Source organism: Salvelinus fontinalis, chromosome 21 (assembly GCF_029448725.1).
Source record: "Salvelinus fontinalis isolate EN_2023a chromosome 21, ASM2944872v1, whole genome shotgun sequence".
Taxonomy (NCBI): Eukaryota; Metazoa; Chordata; class Actinopteri; order Salmoniformes; family Salmonidae; genus Salvelinus; species Salvelinus fontinalis.
This window is the reverse complement of record NC_074685.1, coordinates 50,788,198-50,815,828: the sequence shown is the minus strand read 5'-3', so window position 1 is coordinate 50,815,828 and position 27,631 is coordinate 50,788,198. Positions and strand designations below refer to the sequence as shown.

General features: G+C 41.5%; 1 protein-coding gene across 1 annotated transcript in view; it reads left to right on the top strand.

Annotated features, from left to right (window-relative positions):
• Positions 1 to 27,617, top strand: part of col27a1a (collagen, type XXVII, alpha 1a) — a 210,187-nt gene extending 182,570 nt beyond the window's left edge. The window contains exons 47-61 of the mRNA XM_055875638.1: positions 3,519 to 3,626; positions 8,847 to 8,954; positions 9,224 to 9,331; positions 9,517 to 9,570; positions 11,985 to 12,047; positions 14,518 to 14,571; positions 14,665 to 14,700; positions 16,070 to 16,087; positions 16,213 to 16,239; positions 20,134 to 20,160; positions 20,335 to 20,391; positions 20,516 to 20,684; positions 20,908 to 21,017; positions 22,773 to 22,991; positions 26,549 to 27,617. Coding sequence (XP_055731613.1) covers positions 3,519 to 3,626; positions 8,847 to 8,954; positions 9,224 to 9,331; positions 9,517 to 9,570; positions 11,985 to 12,047; positions 14,518 to 14,571; positions 14,665 to 14,700; positions 16,070 to 16,087; positions 16,213 to 16,239; positions 20,134 to 20,160; positions 20,335 to 20,391; positions 20,516 to 20,684; positions 20,908 to 21,017; positions 22,773 to 22,991; positions 26,549 to 26,695 — 1,305 coding nt within the window. The 3' untranslated portion in view covers positions 26,696 to 27,617. The remainder of the gene's footprint in view (positions 1 to 3,518; positions 3,627 to 8,846; positions 8,955 to 9,223; positions 9,332 to 9,516; positions 9,571 to 11,984; positions 12,048 to 14,517; positions 14,572 to 14,664; positions 14,701 to 16,069; positions 16,088 to 16,212; positions 16,240 to 20,133; positions 20,161 to 20,334; positions 20,392 to 20,515; positions 20,685 to 20,907; positions 21,018 to 22,772; positions 22,992 to 26,548) is intronic.
• The last annotated feature ends 14 nt before the right edge of the window (positions 27,618 to 27,631 follow it).

Genomic DNA, 27,631 nt, shown 5'->3' with positions numbered 1-27,631 from the left:
ATAGTTAAAAAATTACTTGTTTCAAAATATTCACACACAAAAAAAATGAAAAGTGGTGCGTGTATGTGTGTTCACCCCCTTTGCTATGAAGCCCCTAAATAAGATCTGGTGCAACCAATTACCGTCAGAAGTCACATTATTAGTTAAATAAAGTCCACCTGTGTGCAATATTAAGTGTCACATGATCTGTCACATGATCTCCATATATATACACCTGTTCTGAAAGGCTCCAGAGTCTGCAACACTACTAAGCAAGGGGCACCACTAAGCAAGCGGCACTATGAAGACCAAGGAGCTCTCCAAGCAGGTCAGGGACAAAGTTGTGGAGAAGTACAGATCAGGGTGGTGTTATAAAAAAATGTCTGAAACTTTTGTGGAAGTTGTGGAAGAAGGTACTGTGGTTAGATGAGACTAAAATTCAGCTTTTTGGCCATCGAGGAAAACGCTATGTCTGGCGCAAACCCAACACCTCTCATCACCCCGAGAATACCATCCCCACAGTGAAGCATGGTGGTGGCAGCATCATGCTGTGGGGATGTTTTTAATCGGCAGGGACTGGGAAACTGGTCAGAATTGAAGGAATGATGGATGGGGCTAAATACAGGGAAATTCTTGAAGGAAACCTGTTTCAGTCTTCCAGAGATTTGAGACTGGGACGGAGGTTCACCTTCCAGCAGGACATTGACCCTAAACTTACTGCTAAAGCAACACTCCAGTGGTTTAAAGGGAAACATTTAAATGTCTTGGAATGGCCTAGTCAAAGCCCAGCCCTCAATCCAATTGAGAATCTGTGGTTTGACTTAAATATTGCTGTACACTAGCGGAACCCATCCAACTTGAAGGAGCTGGAGCAGTTTACCTTTGAAGAATGGACAAAAATCCCAGCGGCTAGATGTGCCAAGCTTATAGAGGCTTGCAGCTGTAATTGCTGCAAAAGGTAGAGCTACAAAGTATTGACTTTGGGGGGTGAATAGTTTTGTAGTTATGCGCGCTCAAGTTTTCAGTTTTTTTAATCTTATTTCTTGTTTGTTTCATAATAAAAATATTTAGCATCTTCAAAGTGGTAGGCATGTTGTGTAAATCAAACTATACAAACCCCCGAAAAGGCAACAAAATAAGAAAAATACCAAGGCGGTGAATACTTTCGCAAGCCACTGTACATCTCACATTCCAGTGTTCAAACTTGTAGACAAGGCTGCACGGGATTTCTACTAATGCGACTCCGTGTAGCCAATGGCAATCTCCGCTTTAGGTATAATGCCGAGATGTTGTTTTGACAGCTATAATGCAGTTACGGCTAGAGCGTGTTAGCTAGCGCGAATCTGATTGAATTTAGCCTAGTCTTATATTCGGCTGTGCCATACCATTCCATTTTGGTGAGAGATTTTCTTGATAATCATCTCTAAATTAAGCAAAGTCAGCTAAATACGGTAGCTTACCTGTCCACCTTCACGCCACATTTTCCCATTTGCCCATAATTGAGGGGTTTCATTCTTAAACACTATGTCCACAATTTTTTCACATTTGTGTTTTTTCATCAGAAATGAATACTTAGGGGTCCTTTATGTGGGTGTAAAATTGTACTGTTCTCAGATTTTTCATTCGTAGATTTTAGATATACAGAGTGGTTGAAAAACGAGTTTTAATTACTCTAACCTAAGTGTATGTAAATTTCTTGTTAACAAACTATAGTTTTGGCAAGTCTGTTAGGTCATCTATTTTGTGCATGACACAAGTCATTTTTCCAACAATTGTTTACAGACAGATTATTTCACTTATAATTCATTGTATCACAATTCCAGTGGGTCAGAAGTTTACATACACTAAGTTGACTGTGCCTTTAAACAACTTAAAATTCCAGAAAATTATGTCATGGCTGTAAAAGCTTCTGATAGGCTAATTGACATCATTTGAGTCAATTGGAGGTGTACCTGTGGATGTATTTCAAGGCCTACCTTCAAACTCAGTGCCTTTTCCTTGACGTCATGGGAAAATCATAAGAAATCAGCCAAGACCTCAGAAAAATTGTAGACCTCCGTGTCTGGTTCATCCTTGGGGGCGATTTACAAACGCCTGAAGGTACCACGTTCATCTGTACAAACAATAGTACGCAAGTATAAACACCATGGGACCACGCAGCCATAATACCACTCAGGAAGGAGATGAACGTACTTTGGTGCGAAAAGTGCAAATCAATCCCAGAACAACAGCAAATGACCTTGTGAAGGTGCTGGAGGAAACCGGTACAAAAGTATCTATATCCACAGTAAAACAAGTCCTATATCGACATAACCTGAAAGGCCACTCAGCAAGGAAGAAGCCACTGCTCCAAAACCGCCATAAAAAAGCCATACTACGGTTTGCAACTGCACATGGGGACAAATATCGTACTTTTTGGAGAAATGTCCTCTGGTCTGATGAAACAAAAATATAACTATTTGGCCATAATGACTATCGTTATGTTTGGAGGAAAAAGGGGGAGGCTTGCAAGCTGAAGAACACCATCCCAACCGTGAAGCACAGGGGTGGCAGCATCATGTTGTGGGGGTGCTTTGCTGCAGGAGGGACTGGTGCACTCCACAGAATAGATGGCATCATGAGGCAGGAAAATAATGTGGATATATTGAAGCAACATCTCAAGACATCAGCCAGAAAGTTAAAGCTTGGTCGCAAATGGGTCTTCCAAATGGACAATGACCCCAAGCATTCTTCCAAAGTTGTGGCAAAATGGCTTAAGTACAACAAAGTCAAGCTATTGGAGTGGCCATCACAAAGCCCTGACCTCAATCCTATAGAAAATGTGTGGGCAGAACTGAAAAAGCGTGTGTGAGCAAGAAACCTGACTCAGTTACACCAGCTCTGTCAGGAGGAATGGGCCAAAATTCCCCCAACTTATTGTGGGAAGCTTGTGGAAGGCTACCTGAAACGTTTGACCCAAGTTAAACAATTTAAAGGCAGTGCTACCAAATACTAATTGAGTAAACTTCTGACCCACTGGGAATGTGATGAAAGAAATAAAAGCTGAAATAAATCACTCTCTACTATTATTCTGACATTTCACATTCATAAAATAAAGTGATGATCCTAAAACAGGGAATTTATACTAGGATTACTAGTATTAAATGTCAGGAATTATGAAAAACTGAGTTTAAGTGATTTTGGATAAGGTGTATGTTAACTTCTGACTTCAACTGTATATATCACAGCCACACAACTACTATATATTCGTTCGTATCATGCATATTTTACATTTTTCTATATTATTTTTAATATGGACTTCACATATGTTTCATTTGTACAGTTCTTTATTAAAAACATAAAAAAATCCCATTTGACTGTATAAAACCTTGCAGTGCTGTACTTAACCTGGTTACATTTATAGTCGGCCATATTAACTATAAGAATCCTGTGATATCACACCAAAAACTTGACAGGGCTTACTCACACATTTGGTGCTGATGGCTCGTTCTCCCTTTGTCTTGATCCTTCTTGCTTATTTTGTCTTTCTTCTTCCTCAGGGTGTGGTTGGTCTCCATGGCCCGAGAGGCATGGTGGGGCGAGAGGGGCTGGAGGGCGTGCCAGGCGTAGACGGAGTCTCAGGGAAGGATGGGTCCAAAGGCATGCCAGTGAGTAGAGCGTGTGGAGAGAGAGTGCATTACCACGTGTGGAAATGTTTGGTAAGGGCAGCACATTATAAAAATACAGCAGTTCACGGAATTCTAATTCTTAGCTGTCAACGGTAAAGCAATGTGCTAGCCATGATTACGACGATTGTACCTAACTTAGAACCAATTAGTCCTCAGCAGTTAGAATACAAGGCACTGTCGTAAAGCAATGGTATGCCGTGTAGTAAAGCAAAATTACACATTCATATTGCCCAAAAAAAATGGTTGAACAATTCACCAAGACACAAGAAAAATATTTGGTAACATTGATGAGAATGTGTAAGTAATTAGACAACTATTAACTTAATAACTAGTTGAGTCATGATGGAAGAAGTTTAAAAAGTTGTAGTTTAATTATATTATTTGAATAGTGAAATAATTTCAATTGCCCATCGATAGTCTGTAGTGGTCAGTCGTTTTGGACAGTAGTTGTGGTCAGTAGTAGTTGTGTGCTCAGTAGTTGTGTGGTTGTGGTCAGTAGTTGTGTGGTTTAGTATTGTGGTCACTATTTGTGTGGTTGTGGTTAGGAGTTGTGGTAAGTAGTTGTGTTGTGGTCAGTAGTTGTGTTGTAGAGAGTAGCTGTTGTCAGTAGTTGTGTGGTCAGTTGCTGTGCGGTTGTGGCAAGTAGATGTCTTTCTCAGTAGTCGTGTGGTCAATAGTTGTGTTGTGTGGTCAGTTGGTGTGTGGTTGTTGTCAGTAATTGTCTTTCTCAGAAGTTGTGTGGTCAATAGTTGTGTTATTGTGGTCAGTAGTTGTGTGGTTAAGGTCAGTAGTTGTGGTCAGGTGTTGTGTTGTGATCAGTAGTTGTATGGTTCAGTAGTTGTGTGGTAAGTAGGTTTAGTCAGTAGTTGTGTGGTTGTGGTGAGTAGTTGTCTTTCTGAGTAGTTGTGTGTTCAATAGTTGTGTTGTGTGGTCCGTAGTTGTGTGGTCAGTTGGTGTGTGGTTGTTGTCAGTAGTTGTGTGCTCGGTAGTTGTGGTCAGTAGGTGTGTTGTGGTCAGGTGTTGTGGTTAGTAGTTGTATGGTTCAGTAGTTGTGTGGTTATCAAAATCAAATCAAATTTTATTGGTCACATACACATGGTTAGCAGATGTTAATGCGAGTGTAGCAAAATGCTTGTGCAGTAATATCTAAACAGTAATCTAACAATTCCACAACAACTACCTAATACACACAAATCTAAAGGGATGGAATAAGATTATGTACTTTCAAATATATGGAGGACCGATGGCCGAGCGGCATAGGCAAGATGCAATAGATACAGTATATACATATGAGATGAGTAATGTAAGATATGTAAACATTATTAAAGTGGCATTTATTTAAAGTGACTAGTGATCAGTGTTTTAAAATGGCCAATGATTTGAGTCTGTATGTAGGCAGCAGCCTCTGAGTTAGTGAATGCTGTTCAACAGTCTGATGGCCTTGAGATATAAGCTGTTTTTCAGTCTCTCGGTCCCAGCTTTGATGCACCTGTATTGACCTCGCCTCCTGGATGGTAGCGGGGTGAACAGGCAGTGGCTCGGGTGGTTGTTGTCCTTGATGATCTTTTTGGCCTTCCTGTGACATTGGGTGCTCTAGGTGTCTTGGAGGGCAGATAGTTTGCCCCCAGTGATGAGTTGTGCAGAACGCACTACCCTCTGGAGAGCCTTGCGGATGAGGGCGGTGCAGTTGCCGTACCAGGCAGTGATACAGCCCAACAGGATGCTCTCAATTGTGCATCTGTAAAAGTTTGTCAGGGTTTTAGGTGACAAGCCAAATTTCTTCAGCCTCCTGAGGTTGACGAGGCGCTGTTGCGCCTTCTTCACCACATTGTCTGTGTGGGTGGACCATTTCAGTTTGTCTGTGATGTGTACGCTGAGGAACTTAAAACTTTCCACCTTCTCCACTACTGTCCCGTCGATGTGAATGGGGGGTGCTCCCTCTGCTGTTTCCTGAAGTCCACAATCATCTCCTTTGTTTTGTTGACGTTGACGGGTTGTTTTCCTGACACCACATTCCGAGTGCCCTCACCTCCTCCCTGCAGCATGTCTCGTCGTTGTTGGTAATCAAGCCCACTACTGTTGTGTCGTCTGCAAACTTGATGATTGAGTTGGAGGCGTGCATGGCCACGCAGTCATGGGTGAACAGGGAGTACAGGAGGGGGCTGAGCATGCACCCTTGCGGATCCCCAGTGTTGAGGGTCAACGAAGTGTAGATGTTGTTTCCTACCTTCACCACCTGGGGGCGGCCCGTCAGAAATTCCAGGACCCAATTGCACAGGGCGGGGTTGAGAGAAGTTGAGTATTTGTGGTCAGTAGTTTTGTTCAGTGGTTGTGGTCAGTAGTTGTGTGTTCAGTTGTGTGGTTGTGGTCAGTACTTGTCTTTGTCAGTAGTTGCGTGGTAAATAGTGTTTGTGGTCAGTGGTTTTTTGTTTGTGGTCATTAGGTTTGTTGTTTAGTAGTTGTGTGCTCACTATTTGTGTGGTTGTGGTCAGTAGGGTTGTTCTTGCTGGTAGTTGAGGTCAATAGTTATGTGGTCGTGGTTAGGAGTTGTGGTCAGTAGTTGGGGTAGGTAGCTGTGGTGTGGTTAGTAGCTGTGTGGTTGTTGTCAGTAGTTCTGGGGTTGTGGTCTGTTGTAGTGGTGTTGTCAGTAGTTGTCTTTTTCAGTAGTTGTAGTAGCTGATGTGAATAGTGTTGAGTCATAAGCATACCTAGACACACTGGCTTTACTCAAGGCCAGTGGCATATCATTAGTAAAGATTGAAAAAAGTTATACCTGGATTATGTTTGAGAGACTTCAATTAAAGATCACCCTCTGTGTTCTATAATATAGCAGGGGGTGTAAAGCCAAAACACTTACGTTTTTCCATCAGCAGACTATGATGGATAATGTCAAAAGCCGCATTGAAGTCTAACAAAACAGCTCCCACAATCTTTTTATCGTCATTTTCTCTCAGCCAATCATCAGCCATTTGTGTAAGTGCTGTGCTTGTCGAATGTCCTTCCCTATAAGCGTGCTGAAAGTCTGTTGTCAATTTGTTTACTGTAAAATAGCATTGTATCTGGTCAAACACTATTTTTTCCAGAAGTTATCCAAAAGGGTTGGTAAAAGGCTGATTGGTCAGCTATTTCAGCCAGTAAAGGGGGCTTTACTATTCTTGGGCAGCGGAATTATCCAACGCAAAAAGAATTATGCAACATGCAACAATTTCTCAGATTTTGCAGAGAAATCAGTCAATTGAAATAAATGCATTAGGCCCTAATTTATGGATTTCACATGACTGGGCAAGGGCAAAGCCAGTGGTGGGGCTGGGAGGGCATAGGCCCACCCACTTGGGAGCCAGGCCGACCCACTGGGAAGCCAGGCCCAGCCAATCTGAATGAGTTTTCCCCACAAAAGGGCTTTATTACAGACAGAAAAACCCCTCTGCACCCCCCTTTTTGCGCATATGGAACATTTCTGCAATCTTTAATTTCAGCTCATGAAACATGGGACCAGCACTTTACATGTTGCGTTTATATTTTTGTTCAGTGTAATTTTGCTTCCCTCCAGGTCTGAAAGCACACACTTTCTAGTAGGCTTAGATTGAAGATATGGTAAATAGGAATGGCAATATCGTCTGAAATTACCCTCAGTAATTTACCATCCAAGTTGTCAGACTCCGGTGCTTTGTCAGATGAGCTAAATGCCTTTTATCCTCGCTTCAAGGCACGCATTACACTGAACCATGCATGAGAGCACCAGCTGTTCCGGACAACTGTTTGATCACGCTCTCCGTAGCCGATGTAAGAACTTTAAACAGGTTAACATTTATAAGGCCTTGGGGCCAGACGGATTACCAAGACGCATACTCAGAGCATGTGCTGACCAGTTGGTAAGTATATTCACTGATATTTTCAACCTCCTCCTGACTCAATCTGTAATCCCCATGTTTCAAGCAGACCACCGTAGTAACCTGTGCCCAAGAATGCCAACATAACCTGTCTAAATTACTATTGCCCTGTAGCACTCACATCTGTAGCCATGAAACGCTTTGAAAGGCTGTTCATGGCTCACATCAACACCACCATCCCAGACACCCTGGACCCACTCCAATTTGCATACCGCCCCACAGATCCACAGATGACACCATCTCTATTGCACTCCACAATGCCTTTCACATCTGGACAAAAGGAAAATCAGCGTTCAACACCATAGTGCCCACAAAGCTCATCACTAAGCTAAGGACCCTGGGACTAAACACCTCCCTCTGCAACTGGATTCTGGACTTCCTGACGGGCTGCCCACAGGTGGTAAGGGTAGGCAACAACACATCTGCATCGCTGATCCTCATAACAGGGGCCCCTCAGGGGTGCGTGCTTAGTCTCCTCCTGTACTCCCTGTTCACCCATGACTGCATGGCCAAGAACGACTCCAACACCATCATTAAGTTTGCTGACGACACAATAGTGGTAGGCCTGATCCCCGACAACGTTGAGCCAGCCTATAGGGAAGAGGTCAGAGACCTGGCAGTGTAGTGCCAGGACCACAACCTCTCCCTCAATGTGAGCAAGACAAAGGAGATGATCGTGGACTACTGGAAAAGGAGAGTCAAACAGGCCCCCATTAACATCGACGGGGCTGTAGTGGAGCGGGTCGAGAGTTTAATGTTCCGTGGTGTCCACATCACCAACAAACTATCATGGTCCAAACACACCAAGACAGTCGTGAAGAGGGCACAACAGCACCTTTTCCCCCAAAGGAGACTGAAAAGATTTGGAATGGGTTCCCAGATCTTCAAAAAGTTCTACAGCTGCTCCATCTAGAGCATCCTGACCGTTTGCTTCACCGCCTGGTATGGCAACTGCTCGGCATCCCACCGTAAGGCTCTACAGAGGGTAGTGCGCACAGCCCAGTACATCGCTGGGGCCAAGCTTCCTGCCATCCAAGACCGATACAGTAGGCGGTGTCAGAGGAAAGCCCGTCAAATTGTCAGAGACTCCAGTCACCCAAGTTATAGACTGTTTTCTCTGCTACCGCACGGCAAGGCCGTTATTGTAATACGATTTTGTTCTTAACTGACTTGCCAACTTAAATAAAAGTTAAATATAAGAAAAGCTGGGGCTCATGCTTCGCATTCTTCACAATAAGAATACCCAATGAATAATAATGATAAACAGGACAATACAGTACAAAGAAATCTACTCTCTCTCTCGCTGTAGGGCGAGCATGGTGACGATGGTGAGTTCGGTCTCCCTGGCAAAGCTGGTTACCGTGGAAAAGTCGGCGGGCTGGGACTGCCGGGCGATATGGGAACCTTCGGACCAAAGGTACTGTAAGAGATATGGAAATTGTGTTGTTGAGTGTATGGAGGAAGGGTTTTCATCAGGGTGTAAACATAGGCTAAGGATAATTGAATGACAATTCAAATTCAATAATTGTAAAATCGCCTTTTCGATTCATCCCCTGAATTGACTGAATTAAAATGTAATTAAGCTCAACTTAAAGAATGTCTTGTAACGTTATTGTAGAGCAATAGGCACCTACTCCATACTACTATTCTTCATGTCAGTTGGCTCTATGTGATTTCTTTTCCCAGGGTGAAAGGGGCCTCCCAGGCCAGACAGGACCCTCAGGGAAGAGAGGCTTTAAGGGTGGTATGGGACTGCCAGGGCCACAGGGGGACCAGGGGCCCAAAGGACAACCTGTAAGTTTCAGCCAACTAACAACATGTATATAGATCAATATTGACATTGATGATACTGGTAAGCTCACATAGCATGGTTCCTGTATTAGCTTACTTCTGTTTTTTTGATGTAGGTCTATTGATGGAATGTTGTTGCCCCACATTGTTGGGGCCACATCCTAACTGCTGTGTCTGCTCTGTTCCAGGGTGATACAGGAGAACCAGGTTTTCCAGGGATACTGGGAGTGTTTGGACCAACAGTGAGTTCATACCCACATGCACATGTCAGGCAGCCGAGGGGTATATGTAAATGTAGCCGAACTACACCACCTACTGTATGTGTGTGTATATATATATCTATATTATACAAGAAATGCACAAAAAAAAGTCCTTAATAATGTTCATGAAAACAGTTGAGTTAGCAAAAAAGTGTCCTTCCATTGCCAGTAGATGGTGTCCTCGTACCACACAGTCCAGTTCAGATCTTAAGATGGCTAGGTGGGACAACCACATAAAGTGAGCTCCAAAAGTCTTGGGACAGTGACAAATGTTTTTGTTGCTTTGGTTGTGCACTTAGGATTTGACATGATACAATGATTGAGGTTAAAGTACAGACTGTCATTTTTAATTTGAGGGTATTTTCACCCTTATCTGGTGAACCATTTAGAAATGTCAGCACTTTTTGTACATATTCCGGCCATTTTATTGGACCAAAAGTATTGGGACAAATTCACATACATGCGTATTAAAGTAGTCAAACGTTTTGTATTTGTATTCAGCAGCTACTCTTCCTTGGGTCCAGCAAAATTAAGGCAGTTATACATTTTAAAAACATTACAATACATTCATAACAGAATTCACAACATTAAGTGTATGCCCTCAGGCCTCTACTACCACACATCTAGAACACAAAATCAATGTGTGTATAGTGCGGATGTTATCGTGTGTTTGTATTAGGTCCCATAGCCCAGATTATTTTGTGCCCAATAGAAATGAATGGTGAATAATGTATTGTGTCATTTCTGAGTCACTTTTATTCTATTCTATTCTTGCAAATACAAATAGAATATGTTTCTGAACACTTCTACATTCATGTGGATGCTACCATGATTATGGATAATCCTGACTGAATCGTGAGTATGATTATCCGTAATCATGGTAGCATCCACATTTAGATAGGGAGTCAATGCTGAAACCAAGGTCTTTTTTTCCAGATGACCCCTGTATGGCACCACACATCAAAATACAATAAACACGATACAATACACGTTATTATACACCAAAAGCAAAGTACAATCAGAAAGAACAGACACATTCTTCAGTAAAACGGTCCCCGAACAACCGTCTGAAATGCCCTAGAGGGACCAAGGAAATTAAAGGCTGATTTACCTAACTCTCTGGACTCTGAATGAGTTTCCAGAGTTAACCAACCCTGTGAACGGATTTGATAACTTGTTAGGTAAGTCAGCAGTTTGTGGAGCAGGGCTATGAAAGTAAAAAAAAAAAGCATAATGATGTGATTTAACCTTTTGGTAAAGAATACAGTGATGAGTACTAAAACTGACTCGTGTGATAAAACGAAGGGCACTATGAGAAATTTAAGAGTAGAGGCAGCTGCACTTTAATAAATAGTATCACCATAGTCTAGAACGGGTAGAAAGGTTGACTGCACAATCTGCTTCCTGCTGACTAGAGAGAGACAACATCTGTTTCTGTAAAACAAAAGCCCACTATAAATCTTAGTTTTTTAACAAGCTCAGTTGTATGTTTTTTAAACGATAAATAATTGTCGGGACTCGTTTGATAATAGAACCATCCAATGAGTAAAGATACAATTCATCTGAGACAGTGTTACAAGAACTTGAAAACAACATGTATTTAGTTTTGCCTGTATTAAATACGAGTTTTAAATCAGTAAGGGCTTCCTGCAAAACCAGAATGTAGCCTTGTCAGAGCCAGTTCAGCAGTCGGAGCAATTGTGTACATAATAGTATCATCCACATATAGATGAAATGTAAAAATTAACAGATTGACCAACATCATTTATATAAATAGTGAAAAGAACAGGTCCTAGTATTGGCCCCTGTGGTACACCTTTCTGTACTTCAAGAAATTTGGACCTCATCAATCACGATGTCCTGAGTTCTGTCACTAAGATAATCATGAAACCATGAACAGGCATCAGAGCTCAGGCCTGTCGAGGACAACTTATTCAATAAAATAGCATGATCAACAGTATCAAAAGCTTCTCCACAAACAAAGCAGCACATTTCATTTTAGTGTCTAAAGCATTGACAAGTTCATTAACAACTAAAGTGGTTGCTCTAATAGTGTTATGCCCAGGTCTAAACCCTGATTAGTTTACATTCAAAATACTGTAATGAAACAGACCTTCTAGCCCGAAGTCCAGCGTGCTATCGACTGTGCCCCAAAAGCATGCTCGAGCGGCAGAGTTGATATCTGCGCTTATAAACGCAGGGTCGTTACAATACATTTCTCAGATTAAAAAATAGCAAAGTTGTACATTTATCAAGGATTCAAAAATCTTAGATAAGGAAGCCTTGAAATGGGGTGATAGTTTAAAATCACTACTATACTTAAATGGGGGGGTGTAATACATGTGTTGCACATGAAGTATACTGATTGTATAAATGTTTGTCATTTATGTTTCCAGGGGCCTCCAGGTGACTTGGGACCAAAAGGCATACAGGGACCAAAAGGGCCACGGGGCACAATGGTAAGTAGAGGCCTTTTGTAGACCCGTAATTTCCGGCATGCTAGCTCTACCAAACCTGGGTTCAATTAGTATTTGTTTTCTTTCAAATACTTTGAGGTTTAGTTTCCCGGACACAGCTCAAGCCTAGTCCTAGATGAAAAAGAACTCTGGAGGAAGGGTTTTTGAGTTTGCTTTTTAGTCTAGGACTAGGCTTAATCTGTTTGATTTAGCCTGCCTTAAGTGCCAGAGGGGCTGGGTTTGCACTTTTGGGACTATTCTGTGATGGGTTTATTGATTGCACACACAGGAGAAGGCTTTGTCTGAAACATCTGTGTGAAAAAGTATTTCCCTTGCTGCTGCTAGAGAAAATATATTAAAATAGCATAAAGAAGATATTGTACTATGTCTACCTTGTGTGCGAACCTACCCTCTTGAACACTTTATTGGTTATACCATGTACGAACACAGATTTTTTTCAAACCGATGTCAGTTAGCGCAATTGTACCTTGGTCTCTTTTGAAAGAAAAATAAGCTATTTGAACCCAGGTCAGGGACAGTATCCATAAAATATCTTATATTCTAAAATATCTAAAATAGTGCTACACATTTTTACCAAGAAATTTCAATTCAGATACAATTCATAAAGTTTCCCGGAATATTAAGAACTATTTTTTGACTACAGTAGTGACACACAAGTTTCTTCAAAACTACTCAGGGGATGTTTAGCAAGTGCATATTGGTGTAATCACTGCAGAAAATAAAATCTTCCCCAGCAGAAAAATATGTTGGTCACTGTCTTGCACATGTCATAAGCCTCGTTTACACCTTGCGCTATCATGTGGGTTTCCTGATCTGATCATTATTATCCAATCACTATCTGATCAAGGTTTGTTGCGTCTACACATGGTGTTAAAATGTGTCTCTAATTTGTCCACAGTGTCCGCATTGTCTCCAGATTTCCTTGTATGCAAATAATTTCACAAATTTTTTCTAAATAATATTTATTTTAAGACATATTAACCCCATAAGTCAATGGTGCCACCTGTCAATGATTTTAGAGGGCAGGATAATATTGTTCTTACAGAAGAACAATATCTCCATGTTTTATTATTTTGAACAGCTGATGCAGTTGCATTTGTATAAACAATATAAATAATTTGGAGTTAGAATGTTACACCACCTGAAATGACAAAACCTCTACTTGTCACGCCCTGACCTTAGAAAACCTTTTTATTTCTCTATTTGGTTAGGTCAGGGTGTGATTTGGGTGGGCATTCTATGTTTTCTGTTTCTTTGTTTTTGGCCGAGTATGGTTCCCAATCAGAGGCAGCTGTCTATCGTTGTCTCTGATTGGGGATCATACTTAGGCAGCCCTTTTCCCACCATTAGGTTGTGGGATCTTGTTTTCTGTTTAGTGTTTCTGCCTGACAGAACTGTGCGCTTTCATTTTCACGGTTGTTATTTTGTTTGAGTGTTTTTGAAATAAAAGAATCATGAACACTTTCCACGCTGCGCTTTGGTCCACTCTTCCTTCAACAAACGAGAGCCGTAACACTACTATCTACTTCTATGTCTGTTCACAATTCTTGATGGTACAGTCATCAGATAATGATATTTATTAAAAACATCACTGATCTGAAAATGTAAAAGGCACAACGTTAGAGCCATGTCATAAGTATAAAACTATATTTTATATATTTTATTTTACCTTTATTTAACTAGGCAAGTCAGTTAAGAACACCTTTTTATTTACAATGACTCAGTAATCCATTCTTTCTGGGAATGCTATGAAGTCCCCAAATTATGGGACGGAGCTAGAAAGTTGTCTGTCAGAAGTATTACAATGTAAACTTACTTTTAATCCGTCTGTCTGCATATTTCAAGATATGGCATATGGTGGTGAGATACCCACTGGGCTGGACGATTCTCTTCACCTCACTGATCTTGAAAAAAATGTATGAAAATCGTGGAAATCAATCCGCCATCATTAACACAATGGAAAAACAATAAGATTTATTCTTGAAATATTTAAATTGCCTGGGTGACCAAGAAAAACTAATTGATACAATTTAAGGCCACATGGCAGATAATAATGCAGGCACTAGGGATGGGGTTTGGGCAGATGAGATGTTGTCGTTGTTTGTGTGCGACTGAAAGTCGTTGTCCGTATTTGTATGTGTATGTTTGTATTTGGTGTGAGATATTTTTTTATGAAAATGCAAAAAGCCCATCTAGTTCTTCGTCTGTAGGGCTCAATTATGATTTGAATGATTTTACTGTCTAGATCCGTCTACACTTGTAAGATATCCAGACACAATGCATTCCCGACTGCCTCTGGAGTCTTTTAATCGTCTACACCAGTCTAAAAATGTGTGCACAATCAGAATGTGGACGAGATCAGGAACAAAGGACGCATGTTAGCACCAGATATAAACAGGGCTATAGATTGACGTGAACTCATCACTCTCTTCCTCTTTCCTTCCATCTCCAGGGCAGAGGTGGAGTAATGGGTCCGATGGGGATTATTGGGCCCGATGGAAGTCCAGTAAGTATTTTGTCCATATCAATGAAACAATATTTATTTAGGTATGGCTGCTTGCTAGCCTTCATCATTCTGACTATACACGTATCTCCTCAGGGCCCTAAAGGAGACAAGGGGAGCCGTGGAGAGATGGTAAGTACTTCAGTACTCAAACCCCCCTAACTACTAGACCTACTCTGGAATCCAAGGTCAATGTTAGTATTGTTTCACTTCACTGATTCAGCCTGCTCCAATAATGACACATTTGGTCCTTTGCTGAGGGCAGCCCTCCTCTGGTGAGGGCCATTTGGGTCCTAATATGAGCTCATGGTATAGGCCCAACCTTATGACAATTGATCCGTTTTAACAGATTAGCATTGTATCCAAAAATCAACATAGTAGGTTACTATGTAAGATACTTTTATGTGTCACATGCACTTACTCAAGTTCTTTATTAAGACTACTGAAATGGCAGTGTACAATCTGGAATGACACTCTCAGTAACAGCTGTACAAAATAACTGGAAGCAAACCACGCCCCAAATATTCTAATGAGCCCCCGCCGCTACATTATCAAGTAGAACAGAATAAAACACTCACCCCATCTAACACATTAGGGGCCAGTGTGGGCTTCCCCATTTGGCCCATGCTATGTTACCCACCTAATAATTGGCCCAGCATGTGCTAGCACATGTTAAGCTGGTGTGGGCTAGCCTGTGCTGGACTGGTGTTGCTGGTGGAGCTAGTCCATGCCCACAGAATATCCAACAGGGCCAATGTGGTCATGTTTTCTGGGTATTGTCCACTTGCAGCTCTGTGGTCTTTTTAAAGGATTTATGTAAGCGCATGAGACAATAAAAAAAGCTATTGTTAATATCAAATGTTGAGTCGACATTTTCCTTACAATATCTAATTGTTTTTCTCGGCGTGTTATAAAAAAAGAAAGGAAAAAGGATGTAGAATGTTTAAACAGGCATTGTACAGCATTCTTGTCACTTAAAAATAACCTCTTCCTACCAGGCCCTTATCATGTGTAATAATCTCCAAGTAATGTTTCATTTGGATGTGGTGTGGTCTCTGGGTCAGTTTAGGAGAAAGGCTCGGGATTTTTATATTTATAAATGTGTTTGTTTTGTTTGATTGTTTATTGTGTATATAATATTTGCTATTTATTGAATTAATCTCAATGTGTGGTTAAATAAAAGTGTATCAAAAGGGCTGTAGTGGCACCCTAAAAAAGCTAATGTGTACCATTTCTGTAGGTGCACATTTGTACCTGTGAGAAAGGTGCTATTTCGTCACCCAAGAGGTACACAATTGCCTCTTTGCAAATACAACCTATAAGGGTAATAAGTAATATGATATACCGCTGACTAAAGGTATAATATTGACGTACCTTACAGGGTACCACCTCAGTGACAAGTAGGGTACCTCAGTGACAACTACTGTAGGTACCTTTTTTTTCCTGGGTGTACCCAGAATTTACGTTTTTTTTTTTCTCTTTCCCTCTTGCTCATCGACAGGGATTACGAGGACCAAAGGTATGTGTTTGCAGTGCAGGAGGTTTTAAATAATGAAACTGATTTAAAAACCCTACAATGTTAGGCTTAAAAAAGGCATTTATAACTAGCGGTTTGAGATGTTTTGTGATTTTGTTGTTTCACAGGGGCATCCAGGACCACCGGGACCTTCAGTAAGTCTTCACCTTCCTAACTCAATCTAGCATACTTTGTTAGTGTGTTAACCTAATTTGGCTAACACTTTACTTGACACCCAGCGTCACAGCAGGTTATAACCATGTCATAACAGCTGACATAACCTGTTATAATATGCTCATAACACTGTCATGACACATGTTTACACCTGTTGTGACATATATTGTGTTATTTTATGGCTGGTTATGACACCGACATAAGAGTGTAAAAACCCACGAAACCAACCACGGTAGTTATTTTATGGCTGGTTATGACGCCTACATAAGAGTGTAAAAACCCACGAAACCAACCACGGTAGTTATTTTATGGCTGGTTATGACGCCTACATAAGAGTGTAAAAACCCACGAAACCAACCACGGTAGTTATTTTATGGCTGGTTATGACACCTACATAAGAGTGTAAAAACCCACGAAACCAACCACGGTAGTTATTTTATGGCTGGTTATGACGCCTACATAAGAGTGTAAAAACCCATAAAACCAACCATGGTAGTTATTTTATGGCTGGTTATGACGCCTACATAAGAGTGTAAAAACCCATAAAACCAACCACGGTAGTTATTTTATGGCTGGTTATGACGCCTACATAAGAGTGTAAAAACCCACGAAACCAACCACGGTAGTTATTTTATGGCTGGTTATGACGCCTACATAAGAGTGTAAAAACCCATAAAACCAACCATGGTAGTTATTTTATGGCTGGTTATGACGCCTACATAAGAGTGTAAAAACCCATAAAACCAACCACGGTAGTTATTTTATGGCTGGTTATGACACCTACATAAGAGTGTAAAAACCCACGAAACCAACCACGGTAGTTATTTTATGGCTGGTTATGACGCCTACATAAGAGTGTAAAAACCCATAAAACCAACCATGGTAGTTATTTTATGGCTGGTTATGACGCCTACATAAGAGTGTAAAAACCCATAAAACCAACCACGGTAGTTATTTTATGGCTGGTTATGACACCTACATAAGAGTGTAAAAAACCCACGAAACCAACCACGGTAGTTATTTTATGGCTGGTTATGACGCCTACATAAGAGTGTAAAAACCCACGAAACCAACCACGGTAGTTATTTTATGGCTGGTTATGACGCCTACATAAGAATGTAAAAACCCATAAAACCAACCACGGTAGTTATTTTATGGCTGGTTATGACGCCTACATAAGAGTGTAAAAACCCACGAAACCTACCACGTAGTTAGTTAATAAAACAACATAAGCGTCAATACCCACAAAACCTGCACACAAGGAAAAACAGTCAATTACACCGTAGCCTACGTGTCAGTGTGTTTATGTTGAATACATTTTTGGGAAATGAACCATATTAAACTATCATTGTAATTGCACACACATTGATGTCAGACATGCACCTACCCCAATGCTCAGCTGCTGATGACTGGGATGAATGCAGTAGCAGATTTCAGGAGGAGGACAAGACACTCTCTTTTTGACAGATGACTGATATAAGGGCATGTACGAGATAGGCCTATCTGGCTTATATGATTATGATGGTCATAATGTTTCTTGACAGTGCCATTAAGTGTATTTTCTTAGTCCAAGTAAACAAGATGGTCAGAAAGCTTATTTTCTACAAGTTATTTAAAATATGATGGGGAAAAATTACTTTAAAAGAATTACAACAACAACAAAGTTTCAAACAAAAGGAAAGTTCTTGTCAGGGAAATAAAGAACACTCTTATGTAGGTGTCATAACCAGCCATAGAATAATGCAATATATGTCACAACAGGTCTAAATTTATTTATTCGTCTTTATTTTATTTAACCTTTATTTAACTAGGCAAGTCGGTGAAGAACAAATTCTTATTTACAATGATTTACCCAGGCCAAACCCTAACCCAGACAACGCTGTGCCAATTGTGCGCCGCACTATGGGACTCCCAATTCATCCGGTTGTGATACAGCCTGGAATCGAACCAGGGTCTATAGTGACGCCTCTATCACTGAGATGCAGTGCCTTAGACAGCTGCGCCACTCGGGGCCACTATAAATGGGTCATGACAATGTTATGTCTATATACTATGACCGGTTATGACATGTTATGTCAGCTGTTGTAACTTTGTATTTGTATTAATTATGAATCCCCACTCTTCTTGGGGTTCAGCTAAATTAAGGCAGTTATAATTTTTTTTATATTACAATACATTCATAACAGATTTCACAACACATTAAGTGTGTGCCCTCAGGCCCCTACTCTACTACCACATATATACAAAACAAAATCCATGTGTACAGTGCGTATGTTATCATGTGTTTGTATGCATGTGTCTGTGTTGCTTCATAGTTCACGCTGTACCATAAGGTGTATTTTTATCTGTTTTTTAAATCTAATTTTACTTCTTGCATGAGTTACAATATGTGGAATAGAGTTCCATGTAGTCATGGCTCTATGTAGTTTCTGTGCGCCTCCCATAGTTTGTTATGGACTTTGAAGAGACCTCTGGTGGCATGTCTTGTGGGGTATGCATGGGTGTCCAAGCTGTGTGACAGTAGTTCAAACAGACAGCTTGGTGCATTCAACATGTCAATACCTCTCATGAATACAAGTAGTGATGAAGTCAAGCTCTCCTCCACTTTGAGCCAGGAGAGATTGACATGCATAGTATTAATGTTAGCTCTCTGTGTACATCCAAGGGCCAGCCGTGCTGCCCTGTTCTGAGCCAATTGCAATTTTCCTAAGTCACTCATTGTGACACCTGACCACATGACTGAACAGTAGTCCAGGTGCGACAAAACTAGGGCCTGTAGTACCTGCCTTGCTGATAGTGCTGTTAAGAATGCAGAGCAGCACTTTATTATGGACAGTCTTCTCCCCATCCTAGCTACTGTTGTATCAAAATGTTTTGACCATGACAGTTTACACTCCATGGTTACTCCAAGCAGCTTAGTCTTTATTTAAAGCCAGTGGCATGTCATTAATACAATTTGAAAAAAGTAAGTTGCCTAGACAGCTGCCCTGGGGAATTCCTGATTCTACCTGGATTTTGTTTGAGAGGTTTCCATTAAAGAACACCCTCTGTGTTCTGTTAGACTCTTTATCCACAACTCTTTATCCACAATATAGCAGGGGGTATAAAGCCATGTTTTTCCAGCAACAGACTATGATGGATAATGTCAAAAGCCGCACTGAAGTCTAACAAAACAGCCCCCACAATCTTTTATTCATCAATTTCTCTCAGCCAATAATGTCCTTCCCTTTAAGCGTGCTGAAAGTCTGTTGTCAATGTGTTTACTGTAAAATAGCATTGTATCTGGTCAAACACCATTTTTTCCAATTTTTACTAAGGGTTGGTGACAGGGTAATTGGTCGGCTATTTGAGGCGGTCAAGGCAGGCGCGCCGGGAACGATTCTTCATCTTTTTTTCTGGTCCCACCACGCATCCAATTACTCTCACCTGGAGTCTAACAATACTTTGACATGGTTATGTAACGTGTTACCCTAATTTGCTCTCAAATTCAATTTTGAAGGGCTCCATTTTCATAAAAACAGCTTAGTTCACAGTGCATTCTCAAAACTCCCTGCTCTTAGCATGTTGGAAAGTAGCATCGCGAACCACTATTGTGACTGATCATTTTTTATCACACACAAAAGCTGTTGATACAATTTTTTTAAAGAGAATATTGTGCCAAAGGTACCAGGTTGTACGCAGAACAACTTAAGGAAACCTCCAACCGAAGAATTCAGATGGGCCTAATCAAGGACTACATTGCAAGATTAGTACTTTATAAGGGCTCATTTCTTGATAGTTCCTGCAATCCAAATGTGATGGAGCATACTCCATCTGTGTAACTTTAGGTGATCTGTAGCGTTATTCATCCTGACTGGTTGTTTTATTTTCTCTAGGGTCCTCCCGGTGTCCCTCTGTCATTTGTAAGTTATTGTACATCTCTTCAATACACTAAATACACTAGACCTTTCACCAAAACATTAGCTATTGTGACTACGGCCATCACTACAGCACCAAACACGTTATCTTCATATACAGTACGTCCTATGACAGTGTAATGTTACATTATGTTGTCTGTGCCCCGTTTTCTTATTCAGAAACAGGACGGTTCCCTTCAGGTGTTTGAGTCTATAAACACCCCACTTAGGACTGAGGTCAGTGCCATGATACCCTCAACAAGCTGTGAACATAGCCATTTATTCTCATGTATACTCATCCATTCATGTTTTTTTGATTGACTGTAGACTGCTACAAATTCATTTTTCTATCCCTGTGCAGAATTGGCTAGTTATGGACCTGCCTATGCTAGACCATGTTACAGAGATCATTAAGACCATCCACTACCTTAGTGACCTGATCCAGAGCCTGAAAAATCCACTGGGCACCAGCGATAGCCCCGCCCGCATTTGCAGGGACCTCCACAGCTGTGAACAGAAAATGAGCGATGGTGAGAGGACAGATCTGTGTGTGTGTGTGTGTGCGCTTGCATGGTGAGAGGACAGGTGTGTGTGTGTGTGTGCTTGCATGGTGAGAGGACAGATGTGTGTGTGAGTGTGTGTGTGTGCGTGTGCGCGATTGCACGCATGCATGCATGTACTGTAAGTGCACACAAGAGGGAGAAGAAGAATGGGAAAGAGTGTGTTTAGTAACTGACTCTTTTCTCTCCCTAGGCACTTATTGGATTGACCCAAACCTGGGCTACTCCTCAGATACAATAGAGGTCACCTGTAACTTCACAGGTGGAGGGCAGACCTGCCTAAAACCTGTAACGGTGTCCAAGGTACTGCAGACATCACCAGTCATACATCACCAGTTATACTACAACCAGTCACACTGAATAGATGATGCCACAGTATTTCATGAATAGTAGCTAGGTTTCCATTCAATTGGCAAAAGTCAAATGTTATTTGTCAGATGCGCCGACCACTCCACAATTTCTTGTTAACAAACTATAGTTTTGGCAAGTCGGTTAGGACATCTACTTCGTGGATGACACAAGTCATTTTTCCAACAATTGTTTACAGACAGATTATTTAACTTAGAATTCACTGTATCACAATTCCAGTGGGTCAGAAGTTTACATGCACTAAGTTGACTGTGCCTTTAGACAGCTTGGAAAATTCCTGAAAATTATGTCATGGCTTTAGAAGCTTCTGATAGGCTAATTGACATCATTTGAGTCAATTGGAGGTGTACCTGTGGATGTATTTCAAGGCCTACCTTCAAACTCAGTGCCTCTTAGCTTGACATCATGGGAAAATCAAAAGAAATCAGCCAAGACCTTGTAGACCTCCACAAGTCTGGTTCATCCTTGGGAGCAATTTCCAAACGCCTGAACGTACCACATGCATCTGTACAAACAATAGTACGCAAGTATAAACACCATGGGACCACGCAGCCATCATACCGCTCAGGAAGGAGATGCGTTCTGTCTCCTAGAGATGAACGTACTTTGGTGCGAAAAGTGCAAATCAATCCCAGAACAACAGCAACGGACCTTGTGAAGATGCTGGAGGAAACAGGTACAAAAGTATCTATATCCATAGTTAAACGAGTCCTATATCGACATAACCTGAAAGGCCGCTCAGCAAGGAAGAAGCCACTGCTCCAAAACCGCCATAAAAAAGCCAGCCTACGGTTTGCAACTGCACATGGGGACAAATATCGTATTTTTGGAGAAATGTCCTCTGGTCTGTGGAAACAAAAATGGAACTGTTTGGCCATAATGACCATCGTTTTGTTTGGAGGAAAAAGGGGGAGGCTTGCAAGCCGAAAAACACCATCCCAACCGTGAAGCACGGGGGTGTCAGTATCATGTTGTGGGGGTGCTTTGCTGCAGGAGGGACTGGTGCACTTCACAAAATAGATGGCATCATGAGGAAGGGGAATTATGTGGATATAATGAAGCAACATCTCAAGACATCAGTCAGGAAGTTAAAGCTTGGTCGTAAATGGGGTCTTCCAAATGGACAATGACCCCAAGCTTACTTCCAAAGTTGTGGCAAAATGGCTTTAGGACAACAAAGTCAAGGTATTGGAGTGGCCATCACAAAGCCCTGACCTCAATCCTATAGAAAATGTGTGGGCAGAACTGAAAAAGCGTGTGCGAGCAAGGAGGCCTACAAACCTGACTCAGTTACACCAGCTCTGTCAGGAGGAGGGGGCCAAACTTCACCCAATTTATTGTGGGAAGCTTGTGGATGGCTACCCAAATCTTTGAACGAAGTTAAACAATTTAACGGCAATTCTACCAAATACTAATTAAGTGTATGTAAACTTCTGACCCACTGGGAATGCGATGAAATAAATAAAAGCTAAAATTAAATTCACATTCTTAAAATAAAGTGGTGATCCTAACTGACCTAAGACAGGGAATTTTTACTAGGATAAAATGTCAGGAATTGTGTAAAAACTGAGTTTAAATGTATTTGGTAAAGGTGTATGTAAACTTCTGACTTCTACTGTATATTTATATATTATGATATATTATTGTATTTGTTTTGAACAACTTTCATCCTCTTTATTGACAATGCAGCTGGAGATTAGTGTTGGGCGTGTCCAGATGAACTTCCTGCATCTCTTGAGCTCAGAGGCGGTGCAACATGTGACCATCCACTGCCTGAACGTACCTATCTGGAGGACCTCTGAGGACCAGCCTCCTTCACAGGGGTCTGTGCATTTCAGGGCGTGGAGTGGGGAGATCATTGAGGCAGGAGGAGAGATGGAGCCTCACGTCATCGAGGACTCCTGTTGGGTACGGCTGCCATGTTCTCTCAGTAGAGTGCACTCTCTGAGCTTGAGGTCGAAGTTGCCTCTCACCACAGATCTAGGATCAGTTTACACTACCCTACCCCTGATTCTAACCATTAGGGGTATGGAAGATATACTCCCCTCCATATGAAGAGTTTCTTTCCAAAACGCTATATACACTGTATCCATTTAAAGATATGGTCAATTAGCTTTTATTGTTAAAATAACTTATTAAAGAGATTGATGTGTTGTTTCACTACTTATCATGACATGGGGTTGTTCAATGATTGCTTGAAATCTATCACTATCTTCCTTTCAGAGAGACAAATGTTTTTTTTTTGCAAAACACGATAAATAAGTAGTACTGCTAGGTTTTACAGTCACATCTACAAATAACTACGTACAAATAACTACGTACAAATAACTACATTTTTTATAAATAACTTTACAAATGATACATTGACATCAATATTAAAATAAAAAACATGAAGAAATGTATCAATATAGTAATATGAGATCTGCATGTAAAACATTTACATTTGAGTCATTTAGCAGATGCTCTTATCTATAGCAACTTACAGTTAGTGCATTCATCTTAAGATAGCTAATAAAAATCATGGTGAGACATAAAAATACAGTATACGAACATTCCATTCCAGCAAAAAAATATATAGATTCATAATCAAGTGACATAACAAAGCATTGCAGCGCCATCTTTAGGACTCCATCTTCTGTTTTCTAAAACAGGCTCAATTAATCGAAGTTAAAACAATACATACTTCATATGAAATCAAAGTGATGCTGCTAACCAGTTCAGCACACAAAATGTTGAATGAATTCTTCCACCAAAAGCAAGCTAGCTACTGTTGCTAAGTTAATAGGTAGCTAAAATTATTCTCAGATGAGGCAAAGTTGGCTAGCTATGTCGCCATGTTTCTAGCTCCTAGCCAACTTTGCTGTATTTTATTTTTTGTGTTATTTCTTACATTATTTGCTCAGAATATTTCCGGCATTATTACCTACATCCGAAAATAACTTTTGGATATTAGATCAGCGGTCACTCGTCAGAATTTCGATAAGAAATTAAACTTTCCTGAATTGGATCCTTTGTTTGAACTCCCAGAGGCAATTCCATTCATTCTGGGGCTGCTCTGTCGACGGAGAATAGGAATACGGTCTGGGCTGCTAATCAGACTCAGGAGGCGTGCATATCATCCACCTCTTCAGAGTATATTATTCATTAACTTTCAGTCCCTGGACAATAAAGTTTTGATGTATACACTGACTCTGTGACAGAGTTCATCAGGAAGTGCATTGAGGATGTTGTTCCCACTGTGACGATTAGAACTTATCCAAACCACAAACCGGGGATAGATGGCAGCATTCGCGCAAAACTGAAAGCGCAAACCACCTCATTTAAGCACGGCAAGGTGTACAAACAGACCAGCTATGGGCAATCAAAGAGACAAAATTGACAGTACAGGGACAAAGTGGAGACGCAATTCAACGGCTCAGACACAAGACGTATGTGTCAGGGACTCCAGACAATCACAGATTATAAAGGGAAAGCCAGCCACGTTGCGGACACCAACGCCTCACTACCGGACAAGCTAAAAAACCTTCTTCACCCGCTTCAAGCAAAAACACAGAGCCACCGATGCCGACCACTGCCGCTCACGAGGACAGTGAGCTCTCATTCTTCGGCCCAGATGGCATCCCTAGCCGCGTCCTCAGAGCATGTGCAGACCAGCTGGCAGGAGTGTTTATGGGCATATTCAATCTCCCTATCCCAGTCTGTTGTCCCCTCATGCTTCAAGTCCCCCCTTATTCCTGTACCCAAGAAAGCAATGGTAACTGAACTAAATTACAATCACTCCGTAGCACTCACTTCTGTCATCATTAAGTGCTTTGAGAGGCTAGTTAAGGATCATATCACCTCCACCTTACCTGACACCCTAGACCCACTACAATCTCCATTCTGCCCCAACAGATAATACAATCACCATCGCACTGCACACTGCTCACTGCCTATCCAATCTGGACAAGATAAATACCTATGTAAGAATGCTGTTCATTGACAACAGCTCATCACCATAGTGCCCTCCAAGCTCTTCACTAAGCCCAAGCCCCTGGGTCTGAATCCCACCCTGTGCAACTGGGTCCAGGACTTCCTTATTGGCCGACCCCAGGTGGGGAAGGTAGGCAAAAACACTTCCTCCACGCTGATCCTCAACATGGAGGCCCCACAAGGGTGCATGCTCAGCCCCCTCCTGTACACCCTGTTCACCCAGGACGCACGTCTCCAACTCAATAATCAAGTTTGCTGACGACACAACAGTGGTAGGCCTGATTTACCATCTATGACAAGACAGCCTACAGGGAGGAGGTGAGGGCCCTGGCGGAGTGGTGCCAGGAAAATAACCATTCCCTCAACGACAACAAAACAAGCTGATTGTGGAGTTCAGGAGACAGCAGAGAGAGCACCCCCCCCCCCCTCCCCATCCACATCAACGGGGCCACAGTGGAGAGGGTGAAAAGCTTCAAGTTCCTCTGCGTGCTCATCACTGACAACCTGAAACGGTCCATCCCACACAAAGTGTGGTGAAGAAGGCTCAGCAGCTATGGGGGTTGATCCAGGGGATGGCCGGCTCAGTAACCCAGGACCAGGTCCAGAGGAGCTTGTCGGAGGGGCCCCGGTGAAGTCAGGGGGTCTCAGAGCCGGAAAACTGTTCGAGAGCCGCAGGTCTGGACGAAAGGGCAGAGGGAGAATAAGTTGGAATGTTCCTCCTCTCTTAGCTCGAACTCGATTCCACTTTGCCTCCGACGGTGTAGAGCAAGACGCAGTAGTCCACTGGTTCTCGTCGGTGGGATGTGTTAATACAGGAAAGTGGTCCAAGGTAGTATCCTCAGAAGCTACTGCAGAGGATTCCAATCTCATAGAGCACCCTGTATTACCCTCTCCGTCATTTAATATTGTCACATCAAAACCAGCATGCAATCTTGAAGTCTTCTTAGCCAGAGCGTGATGTTCTTTTAGGATCCTTGTTCAATGATCTGGTCTTTTGAGGCAACTAGTTGTTTACACTTTTCACAAGTGCATACAGTAAGTCTGTAAATTCTTCCTCTTTCACTACAGTCAACATAACACAGGTCTCACATTTCAGGAATCCTGGGTTAATTGAATTAGTCCAAATTCTTATGAATTCTTCACATGGGGGGGGACTAGATACATACTGTGCTTACAGATATGTATGAAAATACTCTCAAATAAAAGGTGACATTCTGTACTGTCGCCTCATATAAAACATTTGAATTCAAATAAAAAATACTGGAGTATAGAGCCACATTTTTTTATTTAGGCTTCACTGTCCAAATGCATATGGAGGGGAGTGTATCTGACCAGTAGCTGATCTGTCTCAGTGAGGGTATCAGAAAGGGGCTACTTCTTCCTCCAGTCTCTGCACTTCCATTTTCTGCACTATGAACAGTAATAGAATAACAACATATCAATCAGAAAATCTGAAACTCTTTTAGTTTGACTTCTTTGTTTCTCTATTACAGATGAAGGATGGACGCTGGCACCAGACCCATTTTGTGTTCCACTCCCAGGATCCTAACCTGCTCCCTGTGGTTAACATCTATAACTTACCCAAGGCCACACTCGGGTCACACTACCACCTGGAGGTTGGCCCTGTGTGTTTCCTGTAAGGGTGTGTATGTCTGTGTGGTGCTGTGTGCGCAGGGACCCTCACTTCTGAACCTCCATGCAGTTGGGGTGAATGGAACAGTCCACTCCCTCCCTCAAGCACTGTCCAAGAAGGACCTCTGCACCCCTCCCTCAACACCCCCGTATCACCCCTCTCATCAGACTGCAGAAATAAAGGGAAGATATTTTGGTGCTGGGGGAGAATGAGGAGAAGAAGAGCAAAGGAGGAATGGGGGAGTTCTCACACTAATAGCTCCTAAAGAAGACAATTTGTTATTTTTTGCTCTTCAGGAATGATTTAAACTAAAAACAAGCTGTGGATATCTTCTTGGAGAAAAGGCTTTGCCAAACAGTCTCTCGTGAACATTTAAGTTAAGGGACATCCAGGCTAAGTCGATACTGCCAATTCCCGTACTTTTGGAATTATAGTGAGTTATCATACAGTGTGTACAGTGTGTACTTAATTAATACCAAGGAACAACAGTCTGTGCAAGAGATTAATTAAAGTAATTGGGAACAATATTAAACATACTGTACATATATATGTGTATTCTGTCACTTTTATACATGTATATTTTATGTAAAGAAATAATCTTCAAGTGCAATAGAAAATTAGATGATCATTTAATATTTTGGACTTTAAAAATGCTGAAGGCTTTTTTTGTGTGCCTTTGGTGCTTGACTCCGCTCTTGGCCCGTGTGAAGTATTTTTTTAAAGCACGTCCTTACTTACCCATGAGACCTACACGTCTTCCGACTTCAACTGTAAATATATATATATATATTTACCTGCAAAATATCAGCCAAATGACTCATGCATCTCCAAACAAGATCTATGCTGTTGCCTTCACGTGTCTGTTTGCCTTGCATTTTCCCATGTTTAATGTTCAGTTCTTCAATAAATATTAAGGATCTGGGTTTGAACACTTGCATACCCA